This window comes from Nomascus leucogenys, chromosome 23 (genome assembly GCF_006542625.1).
Source record: "Nomascus leucogenys isolate Asia chromosome 23, Asia_NLE_v1, whole genome shotgun sequence".
NCBI classification, from domain to species: domain Eukaryota; kingdom Metazoa; phylum Chordata; class Mammalia; order Primates; family Hylobatidae; genus Nomascus; species Nomascus leucogenys.
In genome coordinates, this window is record NC_044403.1 from 27,893,582 (window position 1) to 27,921,139 (window position 27,558).

The 27,558-nt window shown below is 43.9% G+C and overlaps 1 protein-coding gene across 1 annotated transcript in view; it reads right to left on the reverse strand.

Annotated features, from left to right (window-relative positions):
* Window positions 1-350: 350 nt before the first annotated feature.
* GALNT8 (polypeptide N-acetylgalactosaminyltransferase 8) overlaps window positions 351-27,558 on the reverse strand; it is a 41,225-nt gene continuing 14,017 nt past the window's right edge. Inside the window, exons 4-11 of the mRNA XM_030804872.1 lie at window positions 22,402-22,585; window positions 21,480-21,677; window positions 20,850-20,964; window positions 10,877-11,062; window positions 8,617-8,754; window positions 7,661-7,756; window positions 6,183-6,350; window positions 351-665 (exon numbers count right to left, since the gene is read on the reverse strand). Coding sequence (XP_030660732.1) covers window positions 513-665; window positions 6,183-6,350; window positions 7,661-7,756; window positions 8,617-8,754; window positions 10,877-11,062; window positions 20,850-20,964; window positions 21,480-21,677; window positions 22,402-22,585 — 1,238 coding nt within the window. The 3' untranslated portion in view covers window positions 351-512. The remainder of the gene's footprint in view (window positions 666-6,182; window positions 6,351-7,660; window positions 7,757-8,616; window positions 8,755-10,876; window positions 11,063-20,849; window positions 20,965-21,479; window positions 21,678-22,401; window positions 22,586-27,558) is intronic.

Consider the following 27,558-nt stretch of genomic DNA (forward strand, 5'->3'; position numbering starts at 1 on the left):
CAGGTCAGTCCAGGCAGGAGGGAGAATTAGTGCCACCTGAAGAGCTGTCACGCTGCCGGCCTGAGGAGGGCCCAGCCTCTCACGTGGAATGGCCCCCGGCAGCCTGGGGAGTCCCCAAGCAGATGAGCTGGGGAGGAGGTGTGGGGCAGATGGCGACAGTAGCTGTCGGGAAGGAAGGCTAAACATCGTGGGCAGAAGTCAAAGATAAACTTCCATCCTCCTCCTTCTCTCCCTACGTAACAGCCAAAAGATGCTGGTTATTTCAAGTAGTTTCCAAGAATGGCATTTGATATATATCACGACCTTCCCAGGGAAGCTGGGGACGAGGCATCAGAGTTTCCTCTCCTCTCTCCAACAGAGACACCCCGGCACACGAATAGGCCCCACCTGAAGTCGCCGTAAACAGACATACACATGCTTTCTTTCTCACTGAGAAAGAAGCTGGGAGTGTTAGGAGTAGAAGCCATTCCACTTGCAAGAATTGATGACCCAGATCCAGCGCCGTCTGAGGATCACTGGCTGTTGGTCTGACCCCAGTCTCTGACGGTGTGCTGGATTTCCCACACTTGCGTGGTACAGGTCTGGAGCACAAGCATGTGGCTACCCCAGAGATCCTTCTCCATCTCCAGACACCGCTTGGTGTCCCTGTTTATGACAGCTCCTCCCTGGAGGGGAAGAGAGACAGAGCCAAGGTGCTGCAATGCCTCAGTAATTCATCAACTCTTCTAGCCCTGCTCTCCCTGCTGCGCTCAGCCACATTCTTGAGGGACCCCTCAGTGCTCCACAAGTCATTCAGGGGAGAAAGGGAAGCAGAGTGTAGGATGAGATCACCCCGTGATTCCTTTACCAGCCCCACGGCAAACTGACCAACCAGGCGAAGTTGCGCTGGCTTCGTGTGATGCCCTCAGCCTCTCCTGAGATGGAAGCGTTGGGTCAGTACTGACTACCGTGGAGCGAAGGCATCTGTGAGAACCGCAGGCCTTCTCAACTTGGCCCTCCTCTCCACGTCCTCACCCCTGATCCCATGAGACCCATCAGGGTCACCTCCACCTTGTGCTTCTCTCCCTCTTCAGGGAAACTGTGTTGTGGGCCTGGAGCAGAAGCTACATTCAGGAATCTCAGCTTCTGAGGCAGCTTCCTGCCTCTCCCGTTGAGGGGACTTCGCCAAGGTTTATAACTGGGAACATGATCGGCTTTAGTGCTACAGAGTCAGGGATGAACCCTTGCTCTACCACATATGAACCATGTGGACTTGGGCAAATTACCTAATCCCTCCAAGTCTCAATGTCAATCTCATCTATAAAATGGGTTCAGAGTTAATATTAAGGTTAAAATTAGGGTTAATATTGATGGACAATCTTGGGCCTGACACATGAAACATGCAACAAATCTTAGTTCATCTCTGCCATTTGCATGGTGCAAATATATATTCAATAACTCTTGGTTATTATAATTTATTGTGACCTTTTAGACAAAGTCAGTGGTCTATTTTCTATTTCCACTCAAATTCCACGTGACATGACCTTTGACAGTGTTCCATATATCCTCCAGTTTCTTTCAAATTGTGTTCATCTGGATCTTTCACATTTTTGTTTTGGGTTTGTTTCTTTTGTTGTTTGTTTGTTTTGTTTTGCTTTCTTTTTCTTTTGAGACAGAGTCTCACTCTGCTGCCCAGGATAGAGTGCAGTGGCATGATCTTGGCTCATTGCAACCTCCGCCTCCCGGGTTCAAGTAATTCTCCTGCCTCAGCCTCCCAGGTGGCTGGGATTACAGGCACCCACCACCACGCCCAGCTAATTTTTGTATTTTTAGTAGAGACGGGATTTCACCATGTTGGCCAGGCTGGTCTCAAACTCCTGACCTCAGCCTGTGATCTGCCCGCCTTGGCTTCCCAAAGTGCTGGGATTATGGGCATGAACCACCGCACCTGGCCGTTTTGGTTTTTATTTTGGGGTGCTGCCTGTCAGAGTTTTTAAAGGATTTTTGTTTTTGTTTCTTTTTCACTTTTACAAAAGTAATAGATGCTTCTTTTTTAACTTGGAAAATATATTTTACAAATACATAAAATACTTTAAAATAAATGGCCAGGGCTCAGGGCACATGGGCTGCTGGCAGGTGAGGTGGGCATGGAGCAGCTCCTTTGAGATCATCCATGAGCTCATGTCCTCAGGATCGCTGATGGCTTTCAGGGGAGGGGATGAGGGACTAGAACTGTATTTATAAAAAATATATTTTAAAATATTTTATATATAAAGTATATAAAAGCACTCATCAAGACAACATTGTATATGTGGTCTTTACATCTTGCTTCTTTTTATAAATTTAACATTCTATATATATCTTTTCCAATTTTATTAATTTTTTGAAATAGATTTCTTCAGAACATCATTTGAACGGCTATATAATATTCAGTTCAAGAGATGAGCAAAACCCCCCTACTGTTGGACATTTAATTTTTTCTTGTGTTTCACTGTGATAAGTATTAAGATATTTTCTAAATTAATCCTGGCCTATGTTCTGTACTATTCTTTAAGTAAAGATATTGTCCTAAAAGAGAATCAGTGCCTTAAAAAAGGTTGTAGTTGGTTTGGGTTCTGAGGAGTGTCTGGTTTTCCTACACGTGGGCAAGTTGCTTCTGGAGCTGTGCCAGTCTCCATGCTCACCAGCGGTGTGTGGGAGCACTCCCTCCCCACTTTCTCTTTCCCCACATTTCCAACCCCTCACCATGAGTGCTCTCCTTCTCCTCACTACTCACAGAGACCCTCTTTGTATTGTGAGCTGTAGCTTCACCCCGAAGATGGATGACCTTCTCCAAATGCCCCCTTATTTCAGTGGCATCACTATCTCAATGCTGTGCTCCTCAATTTAAAGTCCATGTGTCTGGCTAGGCTTTCTCTTCCTGAACCGGGTCCCTGCCCTATCACTGGCTCTCTTGTGAGTCACAGGGGTCACAGCCTCCTCTGGTACACCCAAAACACAGAATCATGAAATCAAAGAAAACAAAGGGATGATCTAGTCCCATCTCCCTCTCAATTTTGGAAAACTTCTTTGGTAACTTTTTAGTAAATTAATTTGTAAGTTGTGTCTACAAAGTAAAATGAGAACCAGAAGACCCCAACATTCAATCAAGTATCATTTTTCATATCTGAAAGAATTGTAGACCTAAGAGGTAAGATGGATGGAAAAGGATTAGATGGAGTGAACCCACTCAACACTAACTTAATATTAGGTAACACACCAGAAATTACATGATCACCTCCCTTTTCAATTTTTGTGGTTCTTGACATAGTGGCCATAGAAATGGACCCAGCCTGTATGTTAGAATGGTTGGCAATTTCCCTGGATGTCCTGCCTTCCAGATCTCACAGCCAACCCAAATCTCTTTCTGTCAGTAGCATCAGTCAGCTGAGAAGGCAATCATCCAAAATTTTCTTGGCAAGCCAACCTTCAAAATGTTTGGAATGCATAATTATTTATTTAGTAATGGTAGGCTGTTATCATGAAAAGAAAAAAAAACAGAAAAAAAAGATATGAAAAAATGAGAAGAAAATTTTATCTAAAAATATTATTTCTTTAGAATACATTGTATCTTCAATTCATAGGAGGTCTAGGATAAAGTACAGCTATTAAGGGAATCAAATACATAGTACTTGCCAAAGATTCTGTGTATATTTACTATTTTTAAGTATTTGTATCTAAGAAAATTGGCATCTTACAGATTAATCTTGTGATAGCAATTTTAAAATGTGTATTTGAGTAATTAAATTGGTGACTCGATGGTGAAATTTTACTGACTTTATAAACACTTCTGAAACATTTACGAGAACTTAAGAACCGAAAAATTTAAAGTCAGGTAATTGAAGTTCTTAAGAAAGGAAATTTAACGTATTAAATTTGTAAATACAGCTCAACATGTTTAATGGAATTTAATTTATTAAATTAAAAAATCTTCTTTAAAGGGGATTGTCAAAACTTGTTAGGCTTATAGATAAAATAATAAAATGTGTAAGCTGAACTTAAAAGCTTAAAGAAAAATCATGATTCTTTGAACGCTCCTTTGCACCGAGTACCATGCTAAATGCTTTACACACACTCTCATTAAATGTTTTAATTTATAACTTGAATACAGTGAATATTAATTTTTAAAAACAAAGTAAACTTGTGGTAGTCTTCTTCACATGAACTAAGGACATCAAAACCTCATTTAGCACCCTAGGCTTGCCAGATGCTCAGACATGCTGTGCTTGATGACTGCCATTGACGGAGAACTCACCACTATGTTCAGCAGCCTATTCTTCCATAGGAAACCTGAAGCTGTGAGGCCTTTAGTAAGTTCTCCCCTTGCTCCTACATTAAGTCAAAATCTGCCTCCTTAATCTTTATCTGTTGGTCTCAGTTCTGCCCTCCTGCGACATTAAACAAATCTGCTCCCTTTTCCTCACGAAGACAGCATCACCTTTCTCTATCCATAAGCCTAACAAGCCTTTCAAGCTAATATCTCCAGTCTGCCAATCTTCCATTTGCTTTGCAACCATTTGTTGAGTGCCTGCCGTGTTCTAGGGGTTGTGCCAGATGCTAGAGAAAAAACAGCAAACCCCAGGCCCTGCCCTCCAGCTCACAGCCAAATGATGAAAAGAAGCAAGTGAGCAGACAATTGCAAGAGACGGTGAGACCAGGGCTACAAAAGCGCCCCTGAGAGCACCTACAGGAACCACCCGACTGACTCCTCTGGGGTCATAGAAGGCTTCCCAAGGGAGCCGACGTCTAAGGCCAGGGGAACACTTTGTAGTTGGCCTGCTGAAGAAGCGGGAGGAGAGGGAATGATACCTGCAGAAAGGCCTAAGGTCAGAGGGAACCTGGATTTTCATTGAATTACATGTAGTTCCATAGAACTGGAGCTTAAAGTGAGGCATCAGAGACTGAGAAGACATTACCCTCCTCCTTCTAATCAATATTGTCTAGTTCAGGGAAGCTTAATCTAGGATGCAAAAAACCTCTGAAACTGTAAGCAAATCTTGCACACAGGTTCATATGTATGTTTTCCTGGAGAGAGACTCCATAGCTAGCAATGAATTCTCAGAGGGGTCATTAACTTTGAAAAGTTAGAAACTGTTGAACTAGATTGTCCGTGTGGCACCTGAACCAAGCATAGTGCCGCATTCAGAGACACAGTCAGAGACAGCGCAGTAGCTCCCTCCAGGAGGTACTGCCTCTTCCTAACGAACAGGCCCAAAAGTGCAGAAGCTTTTGGAGCAACCCCATCCATTATACATTCCCCATAGACTGTTGTCAGCCAAGACCCTCGAGTCATCGTCACATGAATTCTGCCAGATTCCCTCCACCCTGTCCTTGGTCATTTGATGTTGAAGTTAAAGGCAGAGCTTCTACATTAGCCTCTGTCAGATTTCAGCCTAGTATTCCACACCCTCTGATAATCATTAATAATAAATGGATCCCAATGGCTAATGCGTATTGAACACTCTTCTGCTCCAGGCACCATGTGAAATGCTTTACACACTCTATCTCATTTAATCCTCCCAAAAGTCGCATACAGAAGATATTATCATCTCCATCATTTGATAATGAGGAAACTGAGCTTCAGAGAGGGCAAGGAAATTGCTATACTGAGCTAGGACTTGCGCCCAAACTCTCAACTGTTCAGCTACAACAGACTCCAATCTTTCTTCTCCTTAACCACCCCTGCCTTAGTCAAGAGACTCAGTGTTTCATACCCAGTTCCCTGTTTCCAATCTTTTCCCTACATGGGGCCGCAAGAAGTAATTCTTCTAAAACACTATCAAATCAAATCTGAACCTTTCATATACCTATCCTTTAAAAAACACATAACTCACCGGGCGCAGTGGCTCATGCCTGTAATCCCAGCGCTTTGGGAGGCTGAGTTGGGCAGATTACGAGGTCAGGAATTCAAGACCAGCCTGGCCAACGTGGTGAAACCCCATCTCTACCAAAAACACAAAAATTAACTGGGCATGATGGCATGTGCCTGTAATCCCAGCTACTAGGGAGGCTGAGGCAGGAGAACTGCTTGAACCAGGACCTGGGAGGCGGAGGTTGCAGTGAGCCGAGACTGCACCACTGCACTCTAGCCTGGGCTACAGAGCAAGACTCAGTCTCAAAAAACAAACAAACAACAACAACAACAAAAAAAACACATCACTCACCGGTTTAAAATCCCAATGTATATGCAGTCCATTCTTAGCTGCCTTGGAGCATGGTTCTAAGGTGGGCTTCTCCCCATTGCCAGGGTCCGTCAGGCAGCGATCACTAGCACTGGCCTCTGCAATCAGCTGTCCCACATAGAACTCCCCAGTTAGGTGATAGTAGACATTCTAAAAAAAGAAAAAAAAAGCAGAGGACTCGCCATAGGCATCGTCAGCCAGCAGGAGACCCTAGCCCGAGGGAGAGCAGGAAGACTGATCTTGGGGCCTCTAGACACCCAGTCACACCAGGAGCACTGAACCTTCCTGGACAACATGAAGCCACCTCTGCTTCCTTCTCCTTAGTCTCCCCTTGAATCCAGGGAGAAGGCCAGGTCTAGGCGGGTTCCAACAGAATCATAGTTTACACGGATGAAGAAGCTTGTCTTTGAAGAGAAAACAAAACTGAACTCCAGAATCTGTCACTGTAGGCCTCAGCTATGGGTTTGTTGTCAGAAAACCCTTTAAATTCCTGGTCTGACACTATCTTGTTCAGTGAGCTTGGACAGGTAGGTTATTAATGTGCCTCCATTTTTTCAACTAAGTGGAAATGATATCTATTGTGCATGCCTCAAAAGGTTGCTATGAGGGCAGCATGCAAAGTAAGAAGATAGATGTGAATATTGTCTCTTAAAAAAAAAAAAAAAAAAGTCCCGGCCGGGCGCGATGGCTCCTGCTTGTAATCCCAGCACTTTGGGAGGCCAAGGCAGGCGGATCACGAGATCAGGAAATCGAGACCATCCTGGCTAACACGGTGAAACCCTGTCTCTACTAAAAAAAAAAAAAACACAAAAAATTAGCCGGGCATGGTGGCAGGTGCCTGTAGTCCCAGCTACTAGGGAGGCTGAGGCGGGAGAATGCCGTGAACCCAGAAGGCGGAGCTTGCAGTGAGCCGAGATCGCGTCACTGCACTCCAGCCTGGGCGACAGATAGAGGCTCCGTCTCAAAAAAACAAAAAAGTCCCCTGACTGTACCTTCCACATGGTGCCAGGGCCCTTCCATCCCTTGGAGGAGCATCTGCTCAGCCTCCATCCTCTCTAGCTCTGTTTCCTTCTCTACAGGAGAAGCACAGGTGGCTTCACCTGTCCACTTTCCCAGGCTTTCCAGTAGCAGTGAGAAGATGGCGGAAGCAGTGTGAGGAGGGAAAAGGAAGGGACCAGAGGTGACTGTCAATGCAAATATCACCATGGAGAATGAATGTGACAGAGCATAGCCTTTCTACCTATCCTCCCTGTAACTGAAATGGAACTACGTTGCCATGGCTTTCTGAAGAAGCTAAGACGTGCTCAGTTACAAGCGCCGGTCAGGGTTTCACCCTTACCCAGGATGCTCCTCTCCTGCCTCCCCATCACCTATCAGGGAGTCCAGACCCAGCAAATGTTACCAGGGGCTGAGCCACGACAGACTTGCCCAGGCAGGGCCAGGAAGATTGTGGAAGATACCTGTGAACTGAATTCATGGCAGTAATGCATGATGGGGGTGTTGCCTGCAACGGGTCCCTGATCCAAGCAGACATTTTCATCCAATAGGTTTTTCATCTGAAGGGACAAAACACACGGCAACACTGTTAGAAAGGGCAGAGAATGAGGCCCCATCCCTCCCAGGGCCTACATTTTCCCCAACACACCGAGGACACCAGGAACGACCAGCCACAAGGAGCAGAGGGCTGGAATCCTGGCAGGCATCTTCTAAGCACTGGGAAACAGACCAATGCCGAAGGGAGGTGCTGCTGCGCTGCCCACATCCTGGAAACACCCATCACCTCAGACCATCACCACACACACAGGGAGGGGGGCCTCTGCAGAGTTCAGGTGGGCAAGGCCAATGGCTGCAGCTGGTGGAGAAATGGGAGAGGGGGGAGGGGTCCAGGCAAGAGCTACAGTTTTCTTTTTTTTTTTTTTTTTTGAGACGGAGTCTCGCTCTGTCGCCCAGGCTGGAGTGCAGTGGCGCAATCTCGGTTCACTGCAAGCTCCGCCTCCCGGGTTCATGCCATTCTCCTGCCTCAGCCTCTCCGAGTAGCTGGGACTACAGGCGCCCGCCACCACGCCCGGCTAATTTTTTGTATTTTTAGTAGAGACGGGGTTTCACCGTGGTCTCGATCTCCTGACCTCGTGATCCACCCGCCTCGGCCTCCCAAAGTGCTGGGATTACAAGCGTGAGCCACCGCGCCCGGCCAGAGCTACAGTTTTAAAGGGGTGTAGAAGCAGAGAGAAGGAAAAGAGATGGGGATTGGGGAGCAAGGGACAAAAGGAAACTGAGAGGGTTGAGGGCAAAGAGCTGAGGAAAAAGCGGAGGTAGGAAGGGCGTCTTGGGCAGGACAGGCAATCACAAGATTCAGGCTGCATTGTCTTTCACAGTCAAACATTTAAAATCCGAAGTGCAATTTCATAATACATACTCTTCCATAGCCCACGATGGTGTGGATTGGCTTCAAGAGTGGATAAACATTTTTCAGGTACCAGTCAAAAGTTTTACATTTCAGTTTTTCCCGGAGTGCCATTCTGGAAGAAATGTCTCCAAAATCTATTCCAGAGTTCTGTAAATAAAACATCAAGTGTTTCTGTGCTTTGATTCATGAAAGCTCTGTTAAAGCGAACTAAATATGGCCTGAGAAGGACTCCATATTTCTATATGTGAGTCCTTGTGGACGAACTGCAACCCATCTTAATAGATAGACAAGATTGAAACCCTAACTTAGGACTATGCATCTGTAACAATAGCTGGGTCTTGGCCAATCCCAGCAACCATACTTCAGCCACTCATCCATTGTCCACTGTTCAAACTGTGTTCAAATAAGGCAAACACGGAGCTGTAACCAATCCAATCCAGCTGTTTCTGTACCTCACTTCCGATGTCTGTACGTCACTTCCCTTTTTTTGGTTTATAAATCTTCTTCCACCACATGGCTGCACTGGAGTCTCTGAATCTGCTGTGATTCTGGGTGTTGCCCCATTTGCGAATCATTCATTGCTCAGTTAAACTCCTTTAAATTTAATTTGGCTGAGGTTTTTCTTTTAACAGCTCCTTCACTCCACCAGTGGGTATGGACCACGCATGATGGAACTGAGTATTTTTCTGATAGCCTGTGAAGTAACCTTGATATTTTATATTTCCAGAGAAAGTGGAAAAACCTTAAACCCTAGAAAATTCTGCTCTTTCAAATTCTGCTCCTTCAAGGCCTGCATAGTGGGGCCACTCAGGTTTCTCTCTCCTCATAAGCTTACGCAGATTGCTCCTGTTTGAGATGATATTTACATCAATACAACCCAACATACTTCTCATGATATGGCCAGAAAAGGCTTTTGGAAGGAATACTCTAATACCAAGATTTGGAGATTAAAAGAGACTTTTTTAGAAGTGATATTTGTGGTGAATCAATGTAAAATAATACTAAAGAGGCAAATTAGAAAAAGCAGAAACCACTTGTGTATCTGCCCTCTTCCCAGAATTTTCCTTTGGGGCTCATTTTGGATCATCCCATGTAAAAATTTAGATCATCCTTTGACGGTTCAGTATTTTACAGACAACTCTTTGTATAGCTTGGGACAGTCACAATATGACTGTGTGGAAATAAAAAAGCTAGGGATGTCCTGGAGGGTACTTGTTTTCCTATCATACCTTCGTATACTGGGACATCAGAATCAACCCTTACCCATCTCTCTTCAAACAATGATCCAACTGTAAGAGGTTATTGGCAGCTTGGATTATGAAAGGAAGCATTTTGGTATCTTTAAATTATAAAGAAGGCTCAGGCATTTCTGCACATTTTTACAGTCTCCAGACCTAGTGATCCCAGTGTTAACCTGGCTCCTGACCCTAGGAGTCCTTCCAGAATTTCTCTTCTAGGTCCACCCACAGTTATCCACCATCCTGACTCCCTGGCTTTCTGGGGGCTACATTAGAACCCACTACAACGGAAGGATGAGTTTGTCAATGAGATGACTCCTCCCTGTGGGCCAACACAGCTCCACATGCTCTAGCCCGGAGCCAGAGCTCAGGGACACAAGATAGCACAGCATGACCTTAAGCAGCCAGTGTATAAGATGTGGGCTTAGCTAAGAAGGCCATCCTTGGCTGGGTGCAGGGGCTAACACTTTCAAACTCAAGATTTTGGGAGGCCAGGAGTTCCAGACCAGCCTGGGCAATATAGCAAGACGCTATCTCTACCAAAAAAAAAAAAAAAACTTAAAAAAGAGTGCTATCCTCATTCTTGGGCATCCAACAAGATTACAGTGCCTTCTCCCACCACCCCACATCATACTTGCTATGTTTATATCTCCCATTTTAAAAGAGAGATGAAGAACATGGAACTTAGAAGCCAGATTTCCTTGGTTTGAATCTTACTCCCTGCATTACCTTAAACAAGTTTCTTCCAACTCTCTGTGCCTCAGCTTCCTCATCTGTAAAATTTAGAATAATAAAAATAAAACCTATCCCCTACATATGTTGTGATGGCTAATAAGTTAATATATAGAAGGGTCCAGAATACAGTACTATACTGTTACATAAATGTTAAGAGCCATTATTATCACACCAGCAGGACCTTACCCTAATTCTTTAGGGCTGCGATGCCACTTTTGCTTTATCCCCCCCCATTACATAACCACCACCTCCTCCTCTTTCATTCTTCCGTGCTGCTGTTCAATTCCATGGCTCACCTGGAGAGGTATGTTCCAGGCCAAGTAGACCATGTGTTTGTGCTCATCCATCCAGATTTCGGCCACTCGCAGAGCATTGCGCCTCAAGGCAGGCGTGAGATCCAAGGCATAGGGCTTGTGGTGTCTCTCTAGGTGAGCAATCCGGGAGCAGGGCAAAATCTCAATCTTCCCTCCACACTGCCACACCTGCAGAAGAGACAAAAAATCACCTGTGCTTCACAGCCAATGAATTGCATAGCTTATTGACACAAGAAGACTACATTTTAGAACTGCTTTTAAAGAATGTAAGCTCAGTTCTCCCACTCCTGCCTTTATATTGCCTCCTAACCTTCTTATCTAAATCATCTTTCCTTAGAAGTCTACTGAACTGCTTCTCTCCTGTCATTCAAACAACTCCTGAAATCATACTTCTTTCAGGAAGTCCTCCTACATGGACCAAAGGAGGGGCTGCCTCTGCTCTATCCCCAAGGAAAATGCCCATGTCCTGAGAGGCACCATGCCCTGATCCACTCTCACTGCACTAAGTTCCCTCATGCCCCTTCTCTGCCTGCATGCTAGACAAAGGGCAATGTGGCAGACAGATGCCAAAGTGACCCCATGACCCCTCCTCCTGGTGTCTACAGCCTCGCCTGATCCCTTCCCCTTGAGTGTGGGCCTGTGACCTGCTTCTAACCAACAGAATATGGCAAAGATAGCAGGATGTACTTGATTACATGGATCATGGATACACTGCATAAGACTGTAGAGTCCATTTTGCCAAGACAGGCTCTCTCTTGTTGGCTTTGAAGAAGGAAGCTGCCATGTTGTCAGCTAACACATGAAAAGGGAAGACATTAAGAGTGCCTTCCAACTGATACCCAGCATAAACTGAATGCTTCCTCAGCCTGGAAGACTTCAAAGAACTGAATACTGCCAATAATAATGTGAGCTTGAAAGTAGATCTTTCCCCAGTGGAGCCCAGATGAGAATCTAACTCTGGCTGACACCTTGATGGCAGCCTTATAGAAGACCCAGCTAAACTGTGCATGGACCGCTGACCCACAGAAACTGTGAAATAATGAATGCATCTTGCTTTAAAACACTAAGCTGGTGATAACATTGTTATACAGCAATAGATAACTAATTTGCAGAACTTGACCAAATGGCTTATGACCCAATTACAAATATTCATTTTTACCATCCTGACGGGTACAAAACACACTTGTCGAAACACACATTCTAATATTGAGCTTAGAAAATATGATGTTCATCTCAGTAGCTAATAGGACTATTTAATCATGTTGGATCAATGTGATGTCTCCTGCGTCTTCTCTTCACAGTTGCCTAAGTGAGCTGCAGTTTCGGGGAGGTAATTAGCCCATAGCAGTGGCTAGCAACCTACCACACTCATGCCAATGGGAGTGCCTGAGATAACAGTGTGTAGCTTAGGCCCCACTGGTTCCGTTAATTTACCAAAAGAGTATCCAACTGAGTAGTCAGTCTCATTATCTGACTTCCAAATTGTTTTCATCCTTTTCTCCACTTCTTAAAACCCTAGATTCCCCTTCCTTTGCACCCGATTTCCCAGAACAATGGAGTTTAAAAAAAAAAGCAAGGCTTTGAAATCAGACTGACCTATGTTCAAATTCTGGTTCCATCATTGCACACCTGGCAGCTAGAGTGTTTTGCCTCTAGCTACCAGGTGTGCAATGATGGAATAAGTTGACCCTCAATTTAATCATCTGCTGTAAGGGCACAGCCACTATTTGAGTTTTCACCGGGATTAAATGATGTAACAAGGAATCAGTTATGGCAGCCTCTGAGATAACTTGAAGGACACATTTTCTTTCATTATCCTTCTCTGGCTCTCCTCATTGGCCCCCAGAATCATGTGGAGGTTATATCCAGGTTGCACTCAGATATTATTATTCTCTCTAGCCAAACATTCAAAAATCCAAATATAACCTTACTCCAATTTTCCTAGCTGATGGAGGTTTTCAACTCACATGAATTCAGGGAGAAAAATTAATTGTTCTCATAAGAAATCTTAAATTCAAGTTAAAAGTCAAGATTGCTGAGGCCAGGTGTGGTGGTTCATGCCTGTAATCCCAGCAATTTGGGAGGCCGAGGCAGGCAGATCATTTGAGGTCAGGAATTTGAGACCAGCCTGGCCAACCTGGTGAAACGCTGTCTCTACTAAAAATACAAAAATTAGCTGGGTGTGGTGGTGTGCACCTGTAATTCCAGCTACTCAGGAGGCTGAGGCAGGAGAATCACTTGAACCTGGGAGGTGGAGGTTGCAATGAGCCTAGACTGTGCCACTGCACTCCAGCCTGGGAAACAGAGCAAGACTCTGTCTCAAAAGAAAAAAAAAAGGTTGCCATTTATGAAGTAATGCCCATAATTAGCTTTGCCCAGAAGTTTTCAAACTCTGCTCTCCAAATTTATTCCCACTTGCCAAATTCCTTCCATCATCTCTCTCTCTCTCTCTCTCTCTCTGTCACACACACACACACACACACACACACACACACACAGAGACACACACAGAGACATTAAGCTCCTGCTGATAATAATATATTACTTTGTGCCATATACTGTCCTAATACTTTCCATAAATTTAATCCTCACCATACAGGTATCTCCCTTTAAGAAACCTGCCCATGTTTACCAGCTAGTAAATGACAGAGCTGCATTGTGAACCCAGGAAGTTACATGTTCAGTTCTGGCACAGTGCGTGAAATATACAAGGTGTTCAACAAGTGCTGTTTTTTCTTTCCTACCCATCATCTCACTTCTTAACCTTTCCTATGCATCATCTCCATTTACACACATTGATGAGCACCATCCCTGCCATGGCCACTAGATGTCAGAATAAAGCACTTCATGCAGCTCTGATGTTCAAGGATTTGCTACTGGAGAAAGATCCTAGTAAATGCTTAGAAGTTTTAAAAGGCAAATAGTCACACACAAACCAAGAAGCTGGATATGGGCAGAACTGCTTGATCCATAAAAACAGGAAAAGGATGACCCTATATTTTAAGCAAAGTCCATTTTAAAAATCACAAAATATTAAAAGAAATAGAATGGCGTAGAAACTGAAATGGCAGTGTTCTATGTGTGTTTGGGAGAATGAAAACAGAGAGACTCAGCCTAGGTGCAGAAGGAGAGAACAAAGCCTAAGGAACTCAGAAATAATGAGGACTTTGGGTCTGAAGTTGAAGAATCAGGGAATTCACCTAAAGCGCTGGTAGGTAGGAAAACCCAGCCACAGTGTAACTAGGGTCATTCTCAAGACTTCGCTAAGTACCATAAATACAGTAATTATTTTTGCATTTATATTTTTTGTGTTAGAGAGCACTTGTACTCCCAGTGTCTATTCTGCTCTACATCTACAGTGATAGAAGAAACATCTGGGTACATAACCCAGTAACTAAAGTCTGTATTTCCCAGACTCCTTCGCACACAGCTGTGGCCACGTAACTAGGTAATGGCCAACAGAATGTGAAAAGAAACAATATACACAACTTTCAGGTAGTGCTCTTAAAAAGAAAGAGCTTGCTCTCTCTCTTTCCCCCTTTTCTCTTCCTACTGGCTAGAATACAAATATGGTGTTGAGTGTGGCAGGACCACCAAATAAAAGTCTTGGTCCCTATCACCCTAGAGCTGCCATATCAATCCTGAACTGCTTATGTTCAAACTGTTACAGGAAAGAGAAATTAATTTCTATCATGTTGAAGCTTCTGTTATTTTAGCCTCTGTCAGAGAAGTTGAATGAGCATTCTAATTAGTATCTTTATAAAATTATATAAAATTCATTATTACATCGTGACTATACCATCATTCTTATGAGGTACATTAAACAAAATGCTTCTCTTCATTTCACAAATGGGAAAACTGATCAGACTACTGTATTTGTCTGTTTTCACACTGCCGTAGAGAACTGCCTGAGACTGGGTAATTTATATAGGAAAGAGGTTTCATTGACTCACAATTCAGCATGGCTAGGGAAGCCTCAGGAAAATTACAATCATGGCAGAAGGCAAAGGGGAAGCAAGGCACCTTCTTCACAAGGCGGCAGGAAGGAGAATGAACACAGGAGGAACTACCAACACTTACAAAACCATCAGATCTTGTGAAAACTCACTCACCATCAGGAGAACAACCTGGGGGAAACCCCCTCAACATGATTCAGTGACCTCCACCTGGTCTCTCCTTTGACACGTGGGGATTATGGGGATATAATTTAAGATGAGATTTGAGTGGGGACACAAAGCCTAACCATATCAACCACCATCCAAAAAAAGTTAGTTTTCTCTGCCAAAGAATGATTATGGCTTAAGGTATAACCCCGACAAGACTCAAAATTCATTTGTTAACATTAAACGTGGAGTCCTGAGTGGGTCCTTACTGGGTACAGTACATGGCTATGGGGTCATTAGTTTCAGTCAGAAAGAAATTAAAGAGAGTGGAATGAAATAAACTCTAGATGGGAAATTACTTTGTTCCTCCAGACACCACAGTGGACCAGAGATCACCTTGTCACAAGCACAGAATTTCAGGGCTTGGAGGGGGAAAAAAGGTCATCACATAGAAGCTTAGTCCACAGTGAGTTAGCAGAGGCAGCATTACAACTCAGGGTCAGTGTTTGTTACAATGCCACCCTGACATTCTTATTATTGTCATTTTTACCGTTAAACATTTATTGAGTGTAAACCGTGTGTCACTCACCATACTAGGTGCTTAATGCAGCAGGTATGGCTTAGAGGGCTTGTATGTTGCACAAAAACTCTTAAGAGGCAAAGCAGGATTTTGACTTAAGTCTGTCTGTCTCCAACACCTGTGTAATTTCGACTACTTTCCATTGCCTCTTTAAGAGTTTGGCCTTAGGCTGGAAGACGAAAGAAGATGAGCTACCAAGAACAATCACAAACCCCTGGGCCAGCCCCTTCTAATGAGGCCCTGTAGATTATACCAAAAAGGTAAAAGAGATACCGTGGAAACGATATTTTATCCACAAAACCTCTTCTAAATTGATTCTGATGCATGAAATTTATTGGCCCTAATTCTTCACACCATTTTAGGGTTGGCCATGTGACTTACTCTGAAATCGTTTGCTGCTTCTAAACCTAGGCCTTACAAGACTTCACATGGTCGCATTTGCCCTCTTACACACCATAAGAAGAGCTTTCTGTCTTAGGTAGCTGCTATCCCACATTTGCCTCAGCCCCAGAGTGAACACGTGTGGAACACAGCCACTCCATCCAAGCCAGCTGGATCTGCAAATCTGTGAGAATTGATTATTGCTGCTTTAAGGCACTGAGTTTGGGTTGATTTATTGCATGACATTTTTGGGCAAGAGTTAACCAATACACTGACGCATTTTGAATCTGCTCTTGTAATTTCTCTATTTTTCTTGGTTTGCATCCTGAATTCCCTTATAGAGCACAAAAATTCAGGTTGGGAGAGGTGATGGAGCAAGATGGTGGAATAGAAGGCTCCACCAATCATCCCCCTGACAAGGATACAAATTTCACAACTATCTACACAAGCAAAGCACCTTCATAAGAACCAAAAACCAGGTGGGCACTCACAGCACTCATATTTTAACTTCATAGTGCTGAAAGAAGCACCGAAGAGGTAGAAAGGACAGGAGTGAATCACTGATGCTACCCCTCCCCCATCCCCAGTAGCTGCAGCATGGTGTAGACAGCATTTTCTGTGTGTTGGGGGAGGAAGAGCACAGCAATTGTGAGGCGCTGAACTCAGTGCTGTCCTGTTAGAGCAGAAAGGAAAACTGAACCAAACTCAGCTGATGCCCACCCAAAGAGGGAGCATTTAAACCAGCCCTAGCTAGAGGGAAATCACTAATCCCAGAAGTAGGACCATGAGTTCCCACAAACCCTGCCACCAGGCTACAGTACTCTGAGTCTCTAAGTAAGCGTGAAACGCAGTCTAGGCAACTATTAGGGGAATCCTAGTGCTGAACTGGGCCCAGAGACAGTGGATTGGGGGTAGGGAGGCAGGTCACACAACCTACTGAAACATCAATTGGGGCCACTAAGGCAGTACCGGCATTACCCGTCCCCTAACCCCAGGATGCACAACTTGCAGCTCCAAAACAGACCCCTTCCTTCCACTTGAGGAGACAGGAGGGAGAAGTGAGAAGGACTTTGACTGCATCTTGGATACCAGCTCAGCTACAGCAGGCTAGGGAATCAGTCAGAGTTGTGTGGTCCCTGATCCAGGCCCTAGCTCCCAGACGACATTTCTAAACACACCCTGGGCCAGAAGGGAGCTCACTTCCTTGAAGGGAAGGACCCAGTCCTGGCAGCATTTATCACCTGCTAGGTGAAGAGCCCTGGGACCTTGAACAACTAGCAGCAATACCCAATACTACCTTGAGGGCCTTGTGTGAGTCTCTGAGACTTGCTGGCTTTAGGTACCAGCTCGGCCACAGGTGGGTAGTGCACCAAGCAGTCTCTTGGGGGTCCCTGATTCCAGGACTTGACTCTTAGGTGGCATTTCTGGACCTGCTCTAGGCCAGAAGGGAGCCCACCTCCCTGATGGGTGAGTCCTAAGCCAGGCAGCATACATCATACGCTAACTTGAGAGTCCTTGGGCCCTAAGGGAACATGAGTGGTAGTCTGGCAGTACTCCCTGTGGGCCTGTGGTGGCACTGGCCTCTAACTTTGGAAAGAAGAGGGAAGAGTGGGAAGGAGTGTGTCTTGTGGTTTGAGTGCCAGCTCAGTCTAGCTCAGTCACAATATAATAAAACATGAGGTAGACTTTTAAGGTATTTTACTTTAGTGTCTGACTGCCAGACAGCACCTCTGGACCTACTTGGGACCTGGAGGAACACACGGCCCCGAAAGGAAGGACACAGGCCTTTGTCCTGTGTCCTGGCTTTGCCACCTACCGATTGTAGAGCACCAGGGTCTCAAGGGAACATAGGAAGTATACAGTGAGTGGTTACAGCAGGACTTGAGTGAGACCCAGTTCTGTGCTAGCTTCAGGTCTGACCCAGAGCAGTCATAGTGGTGGTAGTCACGGGGTTGCTTGTGTCACTCTACCCCCAGCTTTAGGTAGCTCAGAACAGAGACAGAGAGAGATTCCATCTGTTTGGGAGAAAGTAAGGGAAGAGAACAAGGGTCTCTGCCTGGTAATCCAGAGAATTCTCCCGGATCTTGTCCAAGACCGTCAAGGTGGTACTTCTATGAGTCTGGAAGAACCACAGCATTACTGGGCTTGGGATGCCCCCTAAAGCAGGTACAGCTTAGATCATAACAACCATGTCTTTTTGAATATCTGGAAAGCCTTCCCAAGAAGGATGCGTACAAACAAGCCCAGACAGTAAAGACCACAATAAGTAGTCTTTACTTAGAATAAGTAGACTAACTCTTCAACGCTCAGACACAGGAGAACATCTACAAGTATCAAGATAATTCAGGAAAACATGATCTCACCAAATGAACTAAGGGACCAATCCTAGAAAAACAGAGACAAGGGACCTTTCAGACAGAAAATTCAAAATAGCTGTTTTGAGGAAACTCAAAGAAATTCAAGATAATTAGAGAAGGAATTCAGAATTCTACCAGATAAATTTAACAATGAGATGGAAATAATAAAAAACAATCAAGCAGAAATTCTGGAGCTGATAAATGCAATTGGCATACTGAAGAATGCGTCAGTGTCTTTTAATAGCAGAATTGGTCAAACAGAAGGGAGAATCAGTAAGCTTGAGGACAGGCTATTTGTAAAATACATAGAGGAGATAAAAGAAAAAAGAATACAAAACAATGAAGCACGCTTACAGGATCTAGAAAATAGCCTCAAAAGGACAAATGTAAGAGTTATAGGCCTTAAAGAGGAGGTAAAGAAAGAGATAGGGGAAGAAAGTTTATTCAAAGGGATAACAACACAGAACTTCCCAAACCTAGAGGAAGATATCAATGTCCAAGTACAAGAATGTTACAGAACGCTAAGCAGAACGCTAAGCACAGGCAACCAATGCACACATTGACAAATGGAATAACATCAAGTTAAAAAGCTTCTGCACAGCAAAAGATACAATCAACAAAGTGAAGAGACAGCTCATAAAATGGGAGAAAATATTTGCAAACTACCCATCTGACTAGGGATTAATAACCAGAATATGTAAGGAGCTTAAACAACTCTATAGGTAAAAATTTAATAATCCAATCCAAAAATGGGCAAAAGATTTGAATAGACAGTTCTCAAAAGAAGACATACAAATGGCAAACAGGCATGTGAAAAGATACCCAGCATCACTGATCATCAGAGAAATACAAATCAGCAAGATATCATCTTACTCCAGTTAAAATGGCTTATATCCAAAAGACAGGCAATAAAAATGCTGGAGAGGATATGGAGAAAAGGGAACCCTCATCCACTGTTGGTGGGAATGTAGATTAGTACAACCACTATGGAGAACAGTTTGTAGGTTCCTCAGAAAAAAAATAAAAATAGAGCTACCATATGATCCAGCAATCCCACTGCTGGGTATATACCCAAAAGAAAGGAAATCAGTAAATCAAAGAGATATCTGCACTCTTTTGTTTGTTGCAGCACTGTTCACAACAGCCAAGATATGGAAGCAATCTAAGTGTCCATCAACAGATGAATGGATAAAGAAAATGTAGCATGCAATAGAGTACTATTCGGCCATAAAAAAAAAGAATGAGGTTCTGTCACTTGCGACAACATGGATGGAACTGGAGATCATTATGTTAAGTGAAATAAGCCAGGCACAGAAAGACAAACACTGTATTTCTCACTTACATGTGAAATTTAAAAATCAAAACAATTGAACTCATGGGCATAGAGAGTAGAAGGATGTTACCAGAGGCCAGGAAGGGTAGTTGGGGGAGACGGGGATGGTTAATGGGTACAAAAATAATAGTTACAAAGAATGAATAAGACAAATAAGACCTACTACTTGATGGCACAATAGGATGACTATAGTTAATAATAATTTAATTTTGCATTTTAAAATAACTAAAAGAATATAACTGGATTATTTCTAACACAAACGATAAATGCTTGAGGGGATGGATACCCCATTCTCTGACATGATTATTATTCATTGCATGCCTATATCAAAACATCACATGCACGCCCTAAATATATACACCTACAATGTACCCACAAAAATTTAAAATTTAATTTTTTTTAAATTTAGGTTGTTCATTTAACCTAAACAAGCATGGGAAGCTGTCAGGGGCAGACAAGAGGCATCACTGCTGAAGTGTGAAGCCAGTATTTTTCCAGACACACAGAAGTTGGTCAGAACTAGCACTGGTTTGAGGATTTATTTTTTCTTTTTCTTTCTTTTTTAATAGATACAAGGTTTCACCATGTTGCCCAGGCTGGCCTTGAACTCCTGGGCTCAATCAGTCTGCCTGCCTCAGCCTCCCAAAGTGCTGGGATTGCAGGTGTGAGCCACCGTGACTGGCTGGGTTTGAGGATTTCAATTATATAATGGTAAAAACCTGGCTATTTGTCTTAGATTAGACTATATCTCAGCACAAACTCAGGCTATCACGTCAGCTGCTCTGGCTGTGAGTACAGAAGCAGGCTGGCTGCCCACACGTCTGCATTCCCTGGTCACGCTGCCCACTCCTGTTTTTGCTGTCTTTGGCCTTCTAGAGAACTGTCTGCTCCAAGGTTAAGTTTATCCCAAGAGATGCTTGAAAAATGCCCAGAGTCCTCAAGTGAAATAGGGACATCTATTTATTCAATCCCAACTTGACCCCTTCCCACCCCACCTCCCAGATTATATGGGCTATACCAGGAGTGTCCACTCCAGAAGTCCTATTGCCCCCGTCCTTGGCCCAGTTGCCTGGAAACATGAGAATGTATCCACCTTTGAGCCAGTGACATTCAGCCTTGTTCTAGGATTCCAGGGGTCCTACTACCTTTCTGTTATTCCCCTTTCTGCTTTGTCCCATAAAGAGAAGGGAAATGTACCCACCCTCAGGCTAAGCTCCACGTTCTCTCCTCCACAGATGAGCATTCCACCATCCAGAGACCCGATCTCTCCCAGGAAGTGCCTGTTAGCAGCCAGGATGCCCATGATTGAAGGACTCCTACAGAGCACACAGCAAGAGTCACTAATCTCTCCATAAGGAGCGGAGGCGAGGGGTGGGATGCTCAATGATTATTTGGGCTTCAGAACTCTACCTAAGTCTGTTCTTATCATGAAGGCCTTCCCTAAACTCTCAGGCAGGACTAAGTGCATGTAGCTTTCCCTGGCCCAGTGTTATCATAACCCTTCTGAAAATATACTGAAATTACATCTTTTTTTTCTAGGTATCCTTACTTCGTAGCCTGCTAAAGCTTGAAATGGCCCAAATGTTTCCCAAAATTTTAAATGTTTTGCTTGATTTTTGCCTGAAAGTCTCTAAATATCCCAAAGCGTCTGTGATTTCTTAACTGGGATAACTTATTGGGGTTTTTTCCCTCTATCCCTTGTCCTTCACCTCATCCCCTCCCCTCCTTCCACATCACCCCAATTACTACCACCAAAGATAAACAAAATCCATTCAGTTCATTCCTGCCTTCCCACGTGCTACTCAAGGTCCCTGAACCTCCTCAGACTTACTTCACTGGGGCAGTGACATCATCCAGATCAATCCAGGCTCGTGGGAGTGCATCATAGCGGCACCAGAGTTCCCAGTTAAACCCATCAACTGCCAGTTCATACTTATCCAGTTCGAAGGTGTCAAAACGAATGTTGTCAAACACAGGAGACACAATCACGGTGCGGTCTTCCTGAATCCGAGCCAAGATTGGCTCTGCCCTAGAAGAAGAGTGTGCAGCAAGCCCAGCTTGGATATGAGGACAAGCAGTAGGGGAGAGCAGATAAAGCTGTTCCAAGCACCTTCCCCTGACATTGAGTACCTCCTCCATTTAGGCTGTACTGGGTTGTGAGTAGAACTCTCTAGAGTCCAGAGAATCTCTGTACCTTTCGGGATAGCTGAAGCTGCTAGCAGCCAACGCGCATCAAGAACAGGTTTGAAATTATTACCCAAGTAACACCCCCAGGCCGTTGTGAAGCAGCATTATCAGTATGTATATTACTCCTTGAATTTACGTTATCTCTTGGTTCTCCCTGTTTCCAAACTGATCCTTCTTTCCTGTCTGATTCTCCACATTCTCTAAAGAACATAGTTCTCTTTATTTTATTATGTAATTTCAGGGCTGGGGAAAAATCTTTAAAATAACCAAAGGCTAATCTCCTCATCTTTACAGTTAAAGACACAACGTCTAGTTAAGTGACTTACTCAGATTCACAAAGTCTTTGGCGAAGTCAGCATTATGATGCAACTGTCAGTGCTCTTCACCAGGCTACTTCTCTTAGCCAAGCAACATCCCTGCATAAAAGCATGCTCTTTTGGAGATTCCCTTTATTTAAGGCCTGATGCTGACTTTCCCTCTGTCCACAGTATCCTGCCTTGTGTTCAGTGCATGCACAATATCTCCTCTCTGCCCTTTCCAGAAGAATTAGCCTCTTTGAGCCTTACCACCCAACACTGACTTCAATGTGAGCATCCAAGATGGCGACCACGTCTGCTGTGGCAGCTTCCCAGCCAGTGTTGCGGGCTTGAGCAAGACCTTTCCTCTCAGGATGCCGTATTATTTTCAGTAGTCCTGGATACTTCTGGTTGTAAAGCTTAATCTTCTCATCCAAGTGTTCCTGTAGTTCTCCTGTCAATCAAGTGCACACCTATAGAAATTCTGAGTGCAACAGTCAACGTGATACAAAAGTTTTATACTATCATATATTAGTGGCTGGACTACCTCCAGCATAAAATGGGCAATTCTAAGAGTCAACTAGAAAATAAGTAGTATTTCCCCTGCACCTGCCTCTCTTCTCCCTTTCACCTGAGGTGGACTGTGATCATTCCTAATTTCCTTTCCCTCACAGTTAAACTATCTTAAAATGATAATACTGCTTACTACGTGTCAGGCACTGTTATAAGTGCTTTTTCACGTTGAGAAGTTCTTGAGAGAATGAGTAGGATAGATCTAGCCTAAGGTGCACAGGTTGATGGAAAACACTGCAGGAAGGCCTGGAACATCTTCATAGCTAAACTCTCAAGACTCTGGAGAATCCATAAATGACAAAAATTGTTTTGTTTTAGATATTCCCAGTTGACCTACTTAAGGACCAACTGGGACAGAATGCACAGATTAATCTCTTTGCCAGCTTCTAGCTAGTAAATTTAGCCCAAAAATTATGCAAACAAGATTCACTATTCCTAGATTGTTTACAGGTAGTTTTCTTCCCTCTCTTCCCTCTCTTTTAATAAAGCTTGTCTATGGCTTTGTTCTTGGGCTCAGCCTACCACTGACTTCCTCACATGTGGTAGGCACTACAATATCCCCACTTTACAGATAAAGAAACTGAGGCACAAAGAGTTTTAAAAACTTTTCCAAGTCACATATCTAGTAAGTGGCATGCCCTGGATGTGAACCTGTGCTGTTTTTAGCCACCAGAACACAGTGTCTCAAGAACTCTGTGAGTACCTGGTTGGGTTTATCAAGTCCTCCCTCCCTCTCCTCTCTCCCCATAGCCAAGGAATGAGATTCTTGCTGGTTCCTCTCTCAAAAGAAGAGCATATTTGTGAGGCCTAGAGTGATCAAGACCTGGAATCAACACCTAAGTGACTATGGCAGTAAAATTTACCCCCTTTTAGATCTGCTGCACTCAAGAGTAATTGTCTCAATTATTGAAGGTGCTAAGCAGGGCCAGTATGTCTAAGGCTGTTTGCTTCCTCTGGGAGTAAGCTGGGGTAGCCAAGGTTGCCAGTCTGTACACTTACCCAGGCACTACTTTTAGTCAGTAATCCACAGGAGGTGCCACTGAACCTGAATATCTAGATTCTAATTCAGTCACTACATCATTCTGTGTCACTTCCCACTGGATGTGCCTGTTTCCTCAACTTAAAGAAAAGTACCATAGTGGGCATGGTGGCTCATGCCTGTAATCCCAGCACTTTGGGAGCCCGAGGCAGAGGAATGCTTAAACCCAGGAGATTGAGACCAGCCTGGGCAACAGAGTGAGACTCTGTCTCTTTTTTAGAAAAAAAAATACATTAAAAAATTTCAAGAAAAGTACCAAATAGTCAGGACCCTTCCAACTCCAAATTTTTATGAGCAATAGATTCTGAGTCACCTCCTGAAAAATAATGCCTATCATATAGCACAAAAATTAAGGATGCCTCGATGGGTTTTCTGAAGACAACCTATGCTCCCTTCCCAGCTTTGCCCTCCTACTGGTCTCCTCCCCAAAACCTGTTATCCCAAGCTGGTCAGCTCAGGGTGCTTCTCGATTCCTCGTTTTTGTTCACACCATTCTTTCGGCACTCCCTAGTTCTCCACCCCAACCCAGTTTCCCAGTCTTCCTTCGTTTTTCTCTGCTGTCTCAAATCCTATGAAGCCTTCAAGTCCCAATCCAAGCCTGCCTCCTCCAGGAACCCTCCTTAGATCATCACACCCCCCACCCCCACACCGTGCTTTCTTTCGCTCACTGAGAGTTCACTTAGTTTATCACATTCTTCTTCACACATTGAGGTATCTTTCCACAGATGTGTCTTGCCTCATTAATTAAGATGGAAACTTGAACTCTCTGACATCCTCCTCCATGCCCAGTGGCTAGTACATGGTAGAAACTCAACACGTAGTTGTTGATTGTGAAATTTTCCTAAAATTAGGGAGAAAATACAGTATTCCACCTACCTTGATATAATTTTTAAAAAGCTTACACCTCATCTAACATTTGAGTGACATTTAACATTTAAGCTCAAAATATTTGAGTGATGTGAATAAAACTTAACATCTAGGGAAAGACAGAAAGGAGGCAAACCTCTGGCACCAGACTGTGGCATTTCAAAAGTACTACAAATAATACTGAGATAAGCGAGGAGCAGAACACTAGCTAGCATGTAATGGCAACAGGCTCTCTCCTGAGGCCTTTACACATATTATTTAATCCCAAAAGTGGTCCTATCAGGTAGGCACCATTATTTCCTGATGTTACAGATGCAGAAACTGAGGTGAGAAGCAGTTGAGTCACTTGCCCCCAAATTCACATGGATAGTGAGTTTCTCTTTCAGTAGGCATGGTAGAGACTTCCATTTATTCTCCTGTTTAACATAAAACAGATATTTGAGTTATGCTCAGCGTAGGCTCAATTTGGCTGGTGTTTTTGTGGTTAATGACAGAGACTCTCTAATTCCTGTCCCTGTAACACCAAAGAATGGCTGACAGTCCCCTTTTCTGTGACCATCCAAACAAATCACCTCTGTGGAAAACAAACATGAGTTTCAGACCTAAATGAGAGGAATGTGTTATAATGGAGTGCAGTTTAGAACAATAAGGAAGCTTTGGTTTTTCTTTATGTGTCTACCCTGTGTTTGTAATCTTGCATTTTTTTATTTTATTGTTCCACAGGAAAAAATCCTGAATTAAGTCTTATCTACACCCCATGGAACATAGCGTATAGGCCACAGAGTATAGTACTGAGTTTTGTTTTTGTTTTTGTTTTTTTTCACAGAAAGAGATATCTTTCACAGTATTCCAGCTCAACTCTTGTGTTTGCCTCGTGAAGACCCTGAGTCCTAAAGAGGTGAGGGGACTTGCCTGAGTTTGTCTCAGGCAGGGAGCAGAGCCAGAGTGTTTTCAGAAGTCCAAAGCAGAGGTCTTTCTAATCATGCTCCTATTTTTGGCTCGGAAAACCAGGTGTGAAATCAGTACCAGTCTCCATGCCCAGAAATGAATGAAACCAGTCTCTTTTATTTGGTTTTCAGTGGAATTGCTCTAAAAATTGTACCTTCTTCTTTTTTGTTTAGTTACATTGGAAATAAAAAAAGAGGAAGGTATGCAAAGGATGAATATAAGTATTTTTAGTGTGGAAGTCTAAAAAAGGTTTAAGCAGTCATTTTGTTTGCTCTCTCTCCTGAGAGACAGGTTGAAGGTACAATAACCTAACTGGTACTTAAAGATCCTCAGAGAAGGAACATATTCTGCCTCCAATGAGCTGCCGCTTCATAGCCCTTATAGTCAAGAAATTCCTCCTTACTGCTAGACCAAACCTCTAAGTTTTTGTAACTTAATTCTACTCTCTTTTATTTGTTGCACAAAATTAATAAAACTAAGAGCCAACAATTGCTGAGAGGCTACCATGTGCAAAATGCTTTACATAATTCATGTATTATAACGGGAACACAGTGGTTAGAACCAGGGCTCTGGACTCTGAAGTTTATGGTCAAATCTCAATTCTGTCACTTACCAGCTGTAGGATGTTGAACAAGTTCCTTGATCAGTCTATGCTTTAGTTTTGCACATCTACGCAATAGGTCAAAAAGTGATTCCTTCCTCATAGGGTTGTTGTAATGATTAAAATAGTTAACATGGCTGGGCGCTGTGGCTCACGCCTGTAATCCCAGCACTTTGAGAGGCCAAGGCGGGCAAACCATCTGAGATTAGGAGTTCAAGGCCAGCTTGGCCAACATGGTGAAACCCCATCTCTACTAAAAATACAAAAATTTGCTGGGTGTGGTGGCACACTCCTATAATCCCAGGTACTCAGGAGGCTGAGGCAGAAGAATCGCTTGAACCCGGGAGGCGGAGGTTGCAGTGTGCTGAGATTCCCGCCACTGCACTCCAGCCTGGGTGACAAGAGCGAAACTCCATCTCTAAAAAAAAAGGTGCTTAGAACAAGCAATGTTAGCTGCCATTATGATCTCATTTAATTCTCACTATAGTTCATAAAATGGTTATTATTATCAACATCCATATTTTGTGTATAAGAAAATCAGAACATGAAGACGCTGAGTTACCCAAGGACATAACACTTACAAAGGAGAAGCCGGGATTATGAACTCAGAAAGTGAGGACTCAGGTCTGTTATCTTCCACATCTCTTCCTTGGGTGGGCTAGACTCGGGGCAGGGGCACCCTGTGGGCAAGAGCTGTTGCCACTGTGAAGAGTCAGCACCCAAAGCTCTCTTTTCTCCAGGCTTAGTGACCCGGGGAGAGTGGTCTGTTCCTCGTAAGGAGCAACTCTAAGTCCCTTCCTGGTATCTGGAGTCCTTCTCTAGACTCCGCTTCACCCCCCAGGCTTCTTCATGGTGCATAAGAGGGGCACAAGTGGCTGGGCGCAGTGGCTCACGCCCGTAATCCCAACACTTTCGGAGGCCGAGGCGGGCGGATCACAAGGTCAGGAGATCGAGACCATCCTGGCTAACACAGTGAAACCCCGTCTCTACTAAAAAAACACATAAAAATTAACCAGACGAGGTGGTGGGTGCCTGTAGTCCCAGATACTCGGGAGGCTGAGGCAGGAGAATGGCGTGAACCCGGTAGGCAGAGCTTGCAGTGAGCCGAGATCCCGCCACTGCACTCCAGCCTGGGCGACAGAGCAAGACCCCATCTCAAAAAAAAAAAAGAGGGGCACAGGTAGATTTGGAGGTACATGGTCCTGGCCTAACTCCCACCTCTGCCACTGGCTTGCAGTCCAATTTAAGCACACCATATGATCTCTTTGTGTCTTAGTTTCCTCATCCGTGTAGAGATAATTATCTTCTGTCTTGACTTTGTGGAGATTAAATGTGGCTAGCACAAATAGACCCTCAACAAATGATCTTTTTATTTTCCCTACATGAGAAACCCAAGGTG